The 15397-nt window shown below is 36.1% G+C and overlaps 1 protein-coding gene and 1 long non-coding RNA gene across 2 annotated transcripts in view; one reads left to right on the top strand and one right to left on the bottom strand.

Moving 5' to 3' along the window:
- Positions 1–6095: 6095 nt before the first annotated feature.
- LOC138708866 (regucalcin-like) lies at positions 6096–14302 on the bottom strand. The gene is made up of 5 exons (XM_069839127.1): positions 14143–14302; positions 12567–12779; positions 11520–11738; positions 9181–9293; positions 6096–6647 (listed from the first exon to the last, which is right to left on the bottom strand). Exons 1-5 carry the CDS (start codon positions 14300–14302, stop codon positions 6417–6419), a joined length of 936 nt encoding a protein of 311 aa, XP_069695228.1. The 3' UTR covers positions 6096–6416.
- LOC138708869 (uncharacterized) overlaps positions 14226–15397 on the top strand; it is a 75300-nt gene continuing 74128 nt past the window's right edge. Inside the window, exon 1 of the long non-coding RNA XR_011334777.1 lies at positions 14226–14356. This is a non-coding gene — a long non-coding RNA (uncharacterized lncRNA). The remainder of the gene's footprint in view (positions 14357–15397) is intronic.

The following is a 15397-nucleotide window of genomic DNA, read 5'->3' as shown; positions in this document are numbered from 1 at the left end:
GTATTTGCTTGTTTTCCGCACAGAACCAATACGCGGTAAGTGTGAAATACCACATTCAGTATTCCCAACTAACACACATAACAATTTCCCTCTTCTTACCGCTTAAGCGCGACATTCATTTTACTGCTTTAGGCTTTTAACATATTATTTTTAGAGACGTTTAACATAGTAATAATTATAAATTGGAAACTTACCACTGCAATTTCACCTAAATTGCAATGTTAATTATTGTTTTTAAATATTTGCAAAAATTAAGTAAAGTCTACTACTCCACGAAACTTATTGCATTCCTGATACAAGTAACATTAAGGAAGCCGTGAAAAAATCAACGAGATTCCAGATGCCGATGTTATTACTGCAATATGTTATATAAATAATATTGTTAAAATATTAAAATGAAAAATAAATCATTACATAACTTTACCGTTTCTTTTAAGTTCGCATTTATAGACTGGGGGGGGGGGGGGAGACAGACGTATATCACGGCCTGCTGGAGTATAGTAAACACAGAAAACATTTTATAGCAACAATGTTGAAGAAAGAAATTTTGGTTTTCCGAAGTTGCCGTCATTGCACAGAAACCAACATGGAGATTTCATTGCAAATAATTATAAATTCGTCTTTCAGGTATGTAATAAACGATCTTCGCACAAAATAATGTATGATACACGAGCGGTATGTTTGTTTTCATGTTCTCGGAAATTAAAAATGCTCAACTACGTTTCGCTTTTTCAATCTTTTCCTCGAACATGAAAACGTCAACATACCGCTCTTGTAACGTATATTACTATTACAGATACGTCGTCGTGGTGAACGAATGAGTAGTCGGGAAAAAAAACAGCATAGTGTTTGTTTTAATACAAATTTAGTCATGTATGTGAAATTTATATATTTAAGGGATCCTTGTTGCCATATTGAGAATTTAATGCGCACACTCATACACGCAATACACTAGCAACAGGGGCGGATGCAAGGGGGGGGGGATTAAGGGGATATATCCCCACCCGAAATTTTTAGAAAAATACGAAACAAGAAACAAAAATAATATTAATTTTAATTCGTGAATGTACATAGGAATTAGAGAGTTTTCCACATAATTCTTTTTGCCAAAGTGTTAAATTCCAAGAACTGCAGGGAGACAAACACAGCGTTCTTACTTCAAGACAGAGAGTCATGAAGAGTATTTCAGGCTTTTAATTTTCCTTCTCTTCTTAGACTATTTCATTAGTCAGCTCAAGCACAGCTTTTAAATCATAAAAGAATCCTGAAGTCCATACAAACTTTGCTGCCTAAAAACATAGTGCGAGCATCAGATGAAGATTTAGAAACTGCTGTTGAGGCTGTAGTGATCAGTGGCCCAATGATGTTGATGCATCACCAAAGTCTTTCTTCAATGAATTGATCATGTGGAGAAGAAATTTTCTTGATCAGAAAAATCTTCACCTAATAACTACTGATTTTATATCATCTTTGAACAGGTGCTATGAAATTGTTTTTCCCTGCACTCACAAGGCGCTGAAACTTTTCTGCACGTTGCCTGTAATTATAGCAACACCAGAATGGTCGTTCTCAACATTGCGGTATTTGAAGACTTACTTGAGGAGCACGATGGGAGCAGACAGATTAAATGGACTGGCCTTGATGCATATATATAAAAATGTAGAAGTAAAAGCTCATGAAGTACTGGATGAAATGTCTAAGAAGACTCGTCGCCTTCTTCTGTAAATGTCATTCTTTTTGTATTGGAGTCACTGTAAATGTTAAAATTAAAAAATTATGGTTTATTTAACAACGCTCGCAATTGCCGAGGTTATATCAGCGTCGCCGGTGTGCCGGAATTTTTTCCCTCAGGACTTCTTTTACATGCCAGTAAATCGACTGATATGAGGCCTGTCACATTCAAACACACTTAAATACCATCCAGCTGGGTTGAGGTAGAACCCGCAACTTGGAGCACAGAAGGCTATACCGACTACGCTACTCAGGCCAACTTGTAAATGTTTGTGACTCGGAAACAAATTGTGAGTATATAAACTTATTTCCCATTACTCCATTTTTACTATCTCCTCAAATCCCTCCCCGAAAAAAAATCCTGAGTCCGCCCCTGACTAGCAATATCTTCGTTATTTTCATTTTCTATTAAAACTAGTGGCTTGTGCAGCAAATGCTGCTGCAAACTAAGTTCGTTAGACGTTCAAATAAAAAATTTTCAGATTTATTTTCAATGAAGAATACTTGTCTTTTTAATAGTTATTTGCTTCCATAATAATGAAACATACTCCCTCTGAATGGATTTTTTTAGGCCAAATACTTTCGCTTGAACCTATCCAACTTCAGTTTTTGAGTTTCAACGCGAAAACGCAAGTATCAATGTCAGGACGACAGCAGTAGCTATTTCAGGTCATTGTGGAATGTAGGCAAAAGTTGAAAAAAAAAAAATGTAAGGTTTGCTAAGCTTTCGAACAATAGCATTTTCGTATAGCTGCTGCATGTAGAATTTGAAATGTAGAGCGTAAAATCATTTTATCCTACTAAGAGATCATGCTGAAATGATCTGGAGACTACAAAACTTTCTACGCTTCTTATTTTATCAGTAAGTAATACCTTTTGATCTTTCCTTAGGAACTGTAATTTTTGCGCTCTCTCGAGGCAATACTGAAGACAGTGACACATATCAATATCTACACTACACCGCCATTAAGTATATGAAAAAGACCCAATCCCACTGGGCTAATAAGTATAAAAAATTTGATTTTTAATAACAATATTATTATCTTACTTAAGTTTTGTAGTTATATATAGCAGCTACTCAGTAAATTATAGAAATGAAGATCTAAATTAAGATATTCTCTACATTTACTTACATAACCTCAAAACGTTTCACTTTCATGTCATCAATATAGCATCAATATTATGTACAATTAATGAAAAATAGATGCATCATGATATTAACTATAATAATATTTAATTTCTAATGATAATAATGTCATCAAACCACCTCAAGTTTCGTAGATTTGAATATCCAATACACAGTTGTACTAAGAAAATTATTATACACTTCAGAATCAGTTTTTAATAACAAATTGAATTGAGCTCTAAATATGTCGGCAATCCTGCAGGTCATGGCCTTCGTGTAATAGTCTATTGTTTATTGTAGTGTGTGTTTTGTTCTGAAAGTCAGTCAAGTCGGCCGTGATTCGATAAAATTAGTTCTCAAAACTGACAACAGATGGATTTTGGAAAATAGAAAAATTGTGTAGGAAAATTGACATTTCACTGAAAACTACTACTTTTCCGAAAAACTTTAGGTTCCAAGCTTCAAAATGAGGGGCCATTTATTAAAATCCGTTCAGCCGTTTTCCCGTAATTTCCATTACCAGTTCAAATTATATATATAAGATGGGTGAAAGTAGAACATAAAGCGATGACAGGAAGCAACAATTATTTACCGCAAATGAAAATGGAATTATTAATACAGGTAATCACTTATTCCATCTATTTTAAAATGTAATATACAGGGTGATTCATGGGGATTTACCGTCCTTCACGGATCTTATTTCCGAAGACATTCTGAGCAAAAAATGTCATATAAACATGGGTCCTATTCTCAATATTTACATAGTTACGTTTCGTTATTGGAACGCATTGCTGTGAACGCGTGATCTTGGTCAGCGTGCAGTCAGCAGCCAGCGCGAGCGCTACGGAATTCAAAGATAGCCGTATGCAGTTACGTAGAGCGACGAGTGTCGTTCACAAGCGTGCGGCCAAGTGTACTCAAGCGGACGGCGACATTTTTTAAAATGTGCTGTAAACTCTCCAAGACTGTAAATTAGGATGCAAAATTGAACTGCAAATAATTAAATTGGTGGAAGTGCTGTGATTTGTAATAATTGTTGTGATAAGTGCGTAACAATAATGTAATAGTTAAAAATAGAAAAAGAGGTCTGTACGAAGCGACTAAGGAGTTCACAGCACATTTTTAGCTTCATAATACTTGCTAATTAAAGAAATGATACTTCTGAATGGTTCAGTCTCTATTTGTATTATTCTTTTACATTCAAACTAAAGAAAAAAAAAACGTATTTTACAAACAACTTTAAATTAGTGTAACTCTGAAAATATTGAGAACAGGAACTATGTTTATATGTCAATTCTTGCTCAAAACGTCTGTGGGATCTAGAATGAGTCCACAATTTTTTTTCGGTCTATGACAATGATATCTGCTCTTCGATATGTCAGCGGAAAGGCACCCAATTTCCTCGTACACTCATACCTATCAGCCCGGCGAATAGTAAATTATATGAAGAATCATATACCGTAATTATTATTTATTCTCAAATTGTGAGAAGATTCTACAATAGCGTCAAGAGTGTAATATTGATTATGTTCATAATGAACTCAATGGAGTTTGCTACTGACTTGTTTGCAGAATTTTTGGTTTCGTCTATTGAGACTCAAATTTTATTATCTGCTACTATTTCCCTCATATAATTATCACTTTTTATAGCAAATTTCGAAATAATATTTCAGTAACATGGAATCACTTGGCAACCGCGGTTGCTACGAACTATGGTTCGAATTGTTTCTGTACCCCCTGTATTCATCAGATCTCGCACCCTCAGATTTCTCCAGAACTCAAAACTCACTTGGCTGGGAAGAAATAATGAGGGGGTTAGCGCAGTAGTACTCTAATCCTCCTCAATGCGAAAAATTAAATATTGAGCCTTCTGTTGATTTTGACGTGAACTATCTCCATACGAAGTGGAATAGACCAATCCACCATTATATAGCTTGTTAGGAAGCATGTAAATTTTTCCCCTAAAAGAAATATCACATATACAGGGACATAATTTTATTTTTACTTCAATTTTTACTGTACCTGAGTTTTTTAATGTACTTCACTACCACCCCTTCTACTAATGAAGTTCAACCGTCCTCCACACAGATCCAAGACCGCATATACAGTCATAGTAGCCTTACTGTCATAATAAACAGTACGTTCCAAAAATATGTTCGCGTTTTCCAGTGACGAAAGAGCTTTCAATATTACATCATTTTTCATTTGCCTACGTCGCATCCCGGTTTCCCCCACCTGCTTCTATTCGCCTCTCTGTAAATGCTAGTGGCTGTGCTGTCTTACCTCTTATCTGAGAACATTAATTTCTGTTAGGAATTGGACGTCTAAGTAATATTATACCTATACAATTGTTTAAAATAACTTAAATAAAAGGCCTCGTTAAGTAATTAACTGTCACGTGATTTCCTCCCTTTCTACGACGCTGCGACGTAACCACTTGGACGGACAGTAGATAGCATGTCTGAGTAATTTTATCTTTTCGGATCGAGCAGAAGTGAAGATTGAATTTACAATACGTAAGGTACTCTTTTATAGAGGAGGTAGAGAATTATTTCGGCATGAGTTACTAATACGAAGGACGAAACTGGTAAATTAATTGGAATTAGGTACAATAGTCTATAGTGCGATAATATGCATATTAGAACTGAAGCCTGTATCGAAATGAACGGCCACCATTTTCAAAAATGTGTTTAAGTATCCATATTATGATTATTTTTCAATTTAACTTCATTCTCTACATTGTATGCTAATGTGCTGTAGACAATATAATATAGGCCTATATTGCATAATGAATATGTCCGCATGGAAAGCTCAGTTCGTGAGTAAAAACACTCATTATTAATACTGTATTGTATTTTGATTAAACAAAAACCTAATAAACATTATCAAACTCAAAATCGCGATATTTCCTAGTTTACGTAAATGGATGTACTTTTCTTCCCTCCTATACCTAGTAAAGTGATTTGTTTGTATATTACGCCAGTATCATCGAACTCCAGTCGTAGAAAGGGTAGCAAACGGTGTTTCCGGTTTTTAATCGTTGAGCCAAAGGTATAACCAGGTTAATATTAGAAATGTTAATAAAAATAAAATGATGCCCCTGTATAACTTTAACTTGCTTTTTCTACATTTAAAAAATCGCTTAGACCACTATTGCGCTGACCCCCTCAATTTTCGTCAAATGAAGAGGTTGTCGCAATGTGAAAGCACATTATTCCCAGATAACTTAATTCGTAAATAGTGGATATAAACCAAATTCTTTTAATAATTCAGAAGAAATACACACACAGAGACCAACATACAGCACGACAAAAAATACTTGGCCCAAAAACGTGCATTTCTACAAAATCTCAGAATCAACTTTTTGCAATAACACAATACATTACATTTCTATATTAAGAAAGTGAAAACCACAAAATATTACTTTACTTCAGTTCTTCGAACACACAAATTTGCATTTAATCACTTGAAAACACACACTTCTTTCTTAAATCACTCTTCTCAACCAAACATCAGACTATCTTTAAATACGTTCTGTTTGTAGAAATAAATCAGATGTTCACAACTTGACATTCTGGCCTGGATATCCTTTCACGCCAACACCCGTGACACGGAAGGTGGCGCCAGATAGTGGATACTTTTTCAGATGTTCTTCACTCAGAAGGACATTTGCACTAGTGACGTACAGCTCATCAAGTTGAGGTCCTCCAATTGTAACAGATGTTACTTGTGTCGAAGGAATTTCAACTTCTGACAGAAGCTTTCCTGTTAAGGGATCCACACGAATCACCTGTAAACAACAGTGTTTACTTGATTACTCAATTGTGGAAACTGCAATAAATACCTATCACATGAACATGCACTTTTGTTACTGTTACTGTTACCACTACGAGTACTTTTACTATTGTGAGTATATTTAATCTGTGCTGCCGAATACTATATATCGTATTTACTCGCGTAATTCACGCCATGGCATATTTCACGCACCCAAATTATTTACTATATAATTTAATAAATTAATTTCCTCGTGTATTTCACGCATTTAATATTCGTGAAATACTGTAACAAGTACATACTGAAACTTGAAGTAGTGAGGTGTGTTATGTTGACGAGCCCTGAATGCACGGTATCTTAAATGCCGTAACGAGAGAGTGCATAGCAGTATTAGGGACCGGACAGCTACCTGTTACAGGCGCACCCTTCTCGTCTATGAAAGTCCTTTAAAAATACCGGTATAGGGTATTGACCTCCCCCTATCATTTGAATGGGGGTCGTTTGAAAGCTTTGTGTTGGATCGCATCAGTTGAGTTTGAGACTCGAAAAGGGAAACCTGTCAAAAGCCGTCTGTTAAAAGTTTTAACAATGAATGGTAAATCCCGATATGAGTCATACTGCGTCCTTCAAATTAAAAGTTATTGCGTATGCAGAAACACATGGCAACAGAGCAGCTGGGCGTGAATTCACAGTTCCAGAATTTAATATTCGCTACTGGAGGAAACAAAAACAAGCTCTTCAAGAAACAAATGCATCAAGGAAAGCATTTCGTGGGCCAAAAGGTGGAAATTTCCCTGATCTTGAAGACAAGTTAGTAGGATATGTAAGGGAACTGGTAGTTTTGTCATTTTTGCCCTTAAAAATACCAGCTTGTGAAATTCCTCGCTTAATTCACGCACCCTTAATTTATAGATCGAAATTGCGGGAAAAAGTGCGTGAAATATTCGAGTAAATGCGGTATATAAGATAGTGAGGAAGTAAAGTGTGTAACATATCTCAAATTTGCAAAGTCGACTTTTAAAAACTCAACCTCAAAACTTTCAACTGCAGCCTTTAGAATTGAATATAATAACAAACAATTAAAGACTCCATTACAAATGGTGCACACAGCTCAACAATATTCCCATCCAACTAAATCCTAACACCGTATTTGTCAGCACGAACATTATTGCTATAGCATTATTTTAATAACTTCTAGCATGCCATTTTCTGCTCGCATGTGACTTCACGGAAGAGAGACACGTCATATCACAACCGTAGAAATATCAGTTAATCAAATATGGAAAGAATATATTAATACTTACTTACTGGCTTTTAAGGAACCCGGAGGTTCATTGCCGCCCTCACATAAGCCCGCCATTGGTCCCTATCCTGAGCAAGATTAATCCATTCTCTATCATCATATCCCACCGCCCTCAAATCCATTTTAATATTATCCTCCCATCTACGTCTTGGCCTCCCCGAAGGTCATTTCCCCTCCGACCTTCCAAATAACACTCTATGTGCATTTCTGGATTCGCCCATACGTGCTACATGCCCTGCCCATCTCAAACGTCTGGATTTAATGTTCCTAATTATGTCAGGTGAAGAATACAATGCGTGCAGTTCTGTGTTGTGTAACTTTCTCCATTCTCCTGTAACTTCATCCCTCTTAGCCCCAAATATTTTCCTAAGCACCTTATTCTCAAACACACTTAACCTATGTTCCTATCTCAAAGTCAGAGTCCAAGTTTCACAACCATAAAGAACAACCGGTAATATAACTGTTTTATAAATTCTAACTTTCAGATTTTTTTACAGTAGACTGGATGATAAAAGCTTCTCAACCGAATAATAACAGGCATTTCCCATATTTATTCTGTGTTTAATTTCCTCCCGAGTATCATTTATATTTGTTACTGTTGCTCTCAGGTATTTGAATTTTTCCACCTCTTCAGAAGATAAATTAATATATTAATAAAGAATATATTAATATCCAGATAAATTAGTATCGGTACCTACAGTTGAGTATTTGTAATAATAAACAACGTATAATCAATAGAGGCATAACGTGGAATTTTTTTCAGTTGTTGAGGTTGAATATCTCACAGTATCATTCTATCTTCTTCTTCGGGTAAACAAAGGATAGTGGGGTGGGGGGAGCGAAAGGACACTTTGCTCGTTGGGGTCGTTACAAATGACCAAATCCACGCGACTGATCCAGTACAAACATAACTGCTCGTAGCTGCAACATGTACTGTGAAAGGGATGGAAGTCTCCGTCTTAACAAGACAAGTAGACAGGTAGTTTGCTACATACTGGTACTTCGATAAAGAAGAAGGGTTCTATAGAGATGTAAGCCAACTGCAATAGGCAAATAGGTTTATTACTTGACATTACTGACTGATTACTACTACTACTACTACTACTACTACTACTACTACTACTACTACTACTACTACTACTACTACTGCTGCTGCTGCTGCTACTGCTACTGCTACTGCTACTGCTACTAATACAGCTACTGTAAATTTGTTGTTACGCATTATTTTGTAATAAATATGCATTACCTTACTCCCGTTAAAGCAAGCAACCCATAGTTTTCCTTCAGTGTCAATTGTCATGCCATCAGGTAATCCTTCAACACCATTTACCTCGTAGTCAAAAGCTGTTCTTTTGTTTGCTGGAACAACAGTTAAAATAGGATAAATGTGTTTTCACACACAAATACACAATAAATGTAACCAAGACAACACCAGATTATTCACTGCTGTGAATTAAAAACTTTTTCCTTGACAACCAACAAATTAGCGACCATAAAATCCATCCATACATTCATTCATTTATAACCATTTCACAAACATTACAAAGAAAAGCGTACAATTTAAAATTAAATTTAGATACCAGTAATGGATAAAATATTGTACAGCACACGAGAGTAAACAGGTTTTAGCGCTCGTGGAAATTATCACTCTGGCTTCGCCTCGGGCACCAAACTTTCTATTCGCGCATAAAATCTAATTTTACTCTCTTATACTGTAGTCCCGTCGCTCTAATTTCCGGCAGCCAATCGCGTTGCAGGTCGGCTACATTTAAACGTGTACGTCTTGTGATTCGCTGATGAAGACGTTTTTTTCATTTCTTAAGGCTCGATAAATACTTACTATAATCGCCCACCATTTTGGCTCTTTCGTTGGCGTTCGCAGAAAGCACACGAATACGTTATTTGCCGCTCAATTATTTGCTGAATTACAGTGCGTTTGATTTATTGTCATAGGAGCTACGACATTATAATGTTTAATGGTGTGGCAAATAGATTCCTCCTATGGTAGCTCGGCAACGAAAGAACAAAAATGGCGAACGATACTACCTACCTAGAATTTCGGCTTCCCCTTCAAAATTTTCTAGAGTTACTTCAGTGGAGCAGCGTAACCCGGAGTGAGACTAGTGGCCAACAGGCTTGGAGCTCACATATTTAGTTTTGTACAGACCCCAACCTCTTGCAAGGACGCTTCTTGCGTACCTTTTAAATTTGTCCTCCCAAATCTCTTTCGATTTTTCGATTACCTACCTAGACTTTATAGAGCCTTGACTTCCTAAGACGTAAGCAAAGAGGAGGAGTCACGCCGGGAATAACAGCGTCGCGACTATAGCAACTATTATTGTTGAATTATAAAGATAAGTATCGGTAGTGTTCATCCCGACTATAATTAGGTATAATCGGCCATAACAACATAATTTAGAATATTATCACAGTGAAGTCGTTATTTATTTAATTTTAATAACTTAATAGTTCATTCAGTGATCATTTTTTCTTATAGGCCTAATAAAGTTTTGTCAGACAATATCTTAAACTTTTCAAATTAAACGTTGTCATTACAAATGCCATGTTTTCTCATTATAAAATAATATTACGTAGTCACCAAGGGCCGTATTCATAGACATTTTTAGCGCGGGCTTCCGGTGGATGATCAGCGTTTTTCGTATTCATAAACCAGTGTTAGCGATAGGATATGATTTGAATTCTGTACTAGTAACCAGTGGATAGCCGGGGCTAGCTTAGTACGCTCGTAGCGCGTGCTGCGAAATGTCTATGAATAGCACCCTAAGTCACTGTTCAAGCAAATTATTATCAGAATTATTTGAAGTACACTCTTCTATCCCCTCTCCCGGTTTTTTTTTTTTTTTTTTTTTTTTTTTTTTTTTTTTTTTTTTTTTGCAAGTTCACACGCATCGCAATACATTGTCTACCTAGTTCTCGTTTCCATTTACACAATTCTAATCGAAACAGAAACCACTTAAGTGTAAGGTGGAGCAAATATAAAAAACTCACAATATTATAAAACAGTTATTTTTAATTTTATGCCTTCAAACGACGTAGTTCCATGCCTAACCTATAGAGAAGGTGAGGGTTCTTTGAGCATTGTTGTTTTGTGAGATGAAATTGTATTATCGTCAGAGTGGTTAAGACAGTGTCATATTTTGGAAAATATGTAATTCCTGTGATACTGTGTCACTTTTTCTCAATCACGTACAAAATGATAACTGAGTTAATAAGTTATATGTGACACTTCCTGCTGTATTTCCCTGAGTAGTTCAAATAGCCCTCATTCATTCATTCATTTATTTTATTCCATAGATCTTACATGAGCAATGAAGCTTCAAGATGTGGAACATGTCAACATTTTACAATATTACAATTACAATTTTTACAAATTTTTATAGTTTTACAATTTAGTAATTTTCTACAATTTTTACAATTTTGTACAATTTTTTTACATTTTGGCGAGATGTAGTGAGAGTTTTGAGTTTTAATAGTCTGTCCGAAAAAGTCCTCCATTGGAGTTATAATTTTATAAATACAGATATTAATTAATTTTAAAAAATTGGGAGTATATAAGATACTTACAAATTTTTCCGTTTTTGGCGTCGAAGTCGAAAACGTAAATCTTTCTAGTTGGTGAGTCGATATAATACATTAGCTTCTGATCTTCAGTCCAAGCCAGTCCGTTGGAAATCGTTATCTTGGTCAGGTGTTTTGTTGCATTCCAGTCTTTAGAGAAGCTGTACAGTGATCCGACCTCAGGCGGAAATTCAGAAGCAGAACCAATATCTGGACCCATTGTTCCTAATGTAAAACAAATTCATGAAAACTTCATGTATATATACACAAATCTTATGTTTAGCAGAGTAATTAATACATTGAAGTACCTAACCAAGTATGTATGTGTAAAATTTAATTGGCATTAATATTATGTATGTATGTATGTATGTATGTATGTATGTATGTATGTATACAACTATATATCGGCAATAAAAATTAATATTATTTCCATTGAATTAATAAAGTTTTTAGTTAAAATTAATGTACAGACCAAGTACAGCTAGGTAGGTACTTGAAACTTGTAATATTTTATTATTTCAAATGCTCGAGATTGATATTATATTAACGAAGCTCAAAATAGGATGAATGTTTAGAAATAAATGAAATAAAATGGATTTCTCATGGGTATATATCTGCTTGTCCCGCGCCATGGCGTCGCGGTCTAAGGCATCCCGCCTAGGACTCGCGTTACGGAATGCGCGCTGGTTCGAGTCCTCATGGGAAAAGAAATTTTCTCATGAAATTTCGGTCAGTGTATGGGACCGGTGCCCACCCAGCATCGTGATGCACTTGGGGAGCTACGATAGGTAGCGAAATCCGGTTGCGAATACCAGCTATAACGGCTGGGGGGATCATCGTGCTAACCACACGATACCTCCATTCTGGTTGGATGATCTTCCACCTCTGCTTCGGCATGTGGGCGTGAGGTCAGCAGCCGGCTGGTCGGTCTAGGCCCTTAACGGGCTGTAGCGCCACGGATTATTATTATATCTCTGCTTAATATCTCCATAGTAACGAACCTTTTACATCTAATTCCTGTGTAAAAAAATGCAAGTACAGAAGATATAGTACCTGCCCAAAGCCTGCCAGTAGGGTCTGCCTTTCCATCGTTCAGTCTATTATTGAGCGATTCTTTGTCAGTGTCGATTGTGCAGACATGCTTCACATCTGCAGGAGTGTCACTCTCACCATCCCACGTCATTATTGATACATTTCGCCCCACAGAAATAACAAACTTGTCTTTGGCACCTTCAAGAGGTATCACGAATGAGACAGGACCCCCTTCTGAAACATAAATGTAGCACATTAATCTGCAAGACATACCAAGAACCACATGATAAGTATCAGTTCTTAAGCAGGAGTAAGGCACGGCTCAATTTTCGGCGCGTGATTATATAACTTCCTTTAAAAACATTCAAAATTAGCATCTTCCAATAATAAATTATTTAAAAAGCAAGCACTTCAACTGATTGTAAATATTGATTAGTAGACTTCGTTGAATTGCCACACGCAGCATGCAATCAGGTTGCCGATGTACGGTAGTATAGAGGAGGTGAGCGACCGCCCGGTCTCGTAGTATAAGCAGTTCATGTTAAGAGATGTGACCGGTCCAAATAGATAGAGCAGCTACAGATAATGTATACCTACGTAAGCACTTGTTTTTGCATTACTGTGGTTGGAATAGTCAAAGCTTAACATTTGTTCAGTGCAGACAAGAATTCAATCAAACATACTGCAATGAGAGTGTTGCTGTTCCAAACAATTGCCCCTAGAATACCCTTACCCCCGCAGCCAGTACAACTCTCAGAAGCCCTTAATATAGTGTATAAAGTATCACAAACCGTTATCCAAAATAACAATTCACTAATTTCAGAAAAAGTGAAATGTAAGTTGAGAAACATTATTGCTGAAAATACTGTCTATTCACAGCTTCGTATTATAAATGATGTACTATCAGGTCACGACAAGATGTCTGAGGTTGGTGTACTAAAAAGCAGTGACTTTCCGTTCTTCAAATATGCACCTATTACATCGTGTGATGTTGAACGTACATTTTCCCAATATAAAAACTGTTTGAGTGACCATCGGAGGAGGTTACTTTGCAGTCGCTCAAAATGTACGTAACTCTTCACTGCAATGCACATATTCAAGGATGATGTGAGTATCTTACATTACATTTTAAGAGTTAATATATCTCACTACAAAATAATTGTGTATTTACATGTTTAGAAATTTCCTACTTCAATGATCATTCATTATATTTCTTGACTGCAGAATACAGGTTTTATTGTAACCGCAGTATACTGCTCAGTGTTTACATCAGAGGCATACTCCATCCGTTGCACGTCCCCTTCTCATATAGTCTATACCGCATGCGTAGTAAACCTTACGATTCTCGTGGCAATTCCACGAAGTCTACTGATTAGTATTCTAATAAATTTGAAATTGTGAAAAGAAGTAAGAGTTGAAATCGATACCAATAGAGGTAAAGGTAGCCCCTTCACATGGTATAAAGGCACTTGGGGGGGGGATCAGGAAGGTAGAGCCCCATGCTTTCTTGAACTCGACACTAGAATGAGGTGGTGTGAAATAGATACCACAATAAGTACATTAAATTGATGAATATGTGTAGAATTTAAGTCCATACCAATTTTGACTGTTGTGTGTTTGTTGGTGGCAGGAACATACTTGTTAACAGTTGATCCTGGAATGTCTACATAATACAGAGCCTGAGACTCGTGGTCCCAGTGAGGTCCTTCTCCTACAGTTACAGGACCTCCAATCTGAGTGACTTTTGGTGCAGACATCCTTATGTGTCCTAAAATATAAAAAGAACTAGTTCATGTTAAAACCTACTTGAGGTAAGAATTTTTATTATCAGGGCTCGGATTTCTGTGACTTAAAACTCTGGAAGTATGCATGCACTTATTCTCTAAAAAAAAAAATACAAAACTATATTGCATAAAAGCTAGAAATATGACACAAAACAGTATCATTTTCAGCCATATCTATGTATTGAATCCGATTCCTGTTTAACAGGTCTGGTAGGGCATCAACAAATAAAGTGAAAGCGAGTTTGTTGCATTGTGCTACGTTGATAACGGCTAAGTATGCTTGCTGCAGGCAGACCTCGGAGACGTGGCCGACTTTCCCATTGCGAGAAACCAATATTTTCGTGATATGTTCTAAGTATAATAATAATAATAATAATAATAATAATAATAATAATAATGATTATAATAATAATGTATTTATTTTACATACATCAATCATAGGCTTCTATTATTTCTTATACAAGGACATCATTTTATTTTTGCTAACATTTTTAATATTAAACTGGCTATACCTTTAGAGAACCGGAAACACTGTTTCCTACCCCTTTCCACGACTGTAGTTCAATGATACTGGCGTAAAACACAAACAAATCACTTTACTAGATATAGGAGGGAAGAAAAGTAGTTCATCCATTTACGTAACCTAGGAAATATCGTGATTTTAAGTTCGATAATTTTCATTAGGTTTCTGTTTAATCAAAATGCGGTACTGTATTAAGAATAAGTATTTTTACTCGCGGATTGAGCTATCCATGTGGACGTATTCATTATGCAGTGTATATTATACTGTCTAGAGCACATTAGCGTGCAATGTAGAGAATGAAGTTAAATTGAAAAATAATTATAATATGGATATTTAAACACATTTTTTTTTTAAATGGTGCCCGTTCATTTCGATACAGGCTTCAGTTCTTTTGTGCATATTATCGCACTATAGACTATTGCATCTAATTCCAATTACCAGTTTCGTCCTTCGTACTAGTAACTCGTGTTGAAATAATTCTGTACCTATTCTATAAAAGAGTACCTTACGTACTGTAAATTCAATCTTCATTTCTGCCCGACCCG

Source organism: Periplaneta americana, chromosome 11 (genome assembly GCF_040183065.1).
Source record: "Periplaneta americana isolate PAMFEO1 chromosome 11, P.americana_PAMFEO1_priV1, whole genome shotgun sequence".
NCBI lineage: Eukaryota > Metazoa > Arthropoda > Insecta > Blattodea > Blattidae > Periplaneta > Periplaneta americana.
This window is presented reverse-complemented; position numbering and strand designations above follow the sequence as displayed.

Excerpts from the sequence above, each read along its gene's own strand:
- LOC138708866 (XM_069839127.1), bottom strand. The coding sequence starts at position 14,302 with ATGTCTGCACCAAAAGTCACTCAGATTGGAGGTCCTGTAACTGTAGGA. Across the intron at positions 11,739-12,566 it reads TACTGGCAGGCTTTGGGCAG|GAACAATGGGTCCAGATATT; the intron begins GTACTATATCTT and ends GTTTTACATTAG. Across the intron at positions 6,648-9,180 it reads CTTGCTTTAACGGGAGTAAG|GTGATTCGTGTGGATCCCTT; the intron begins GTAATGCATATT and ends TGTTGTTTACAG.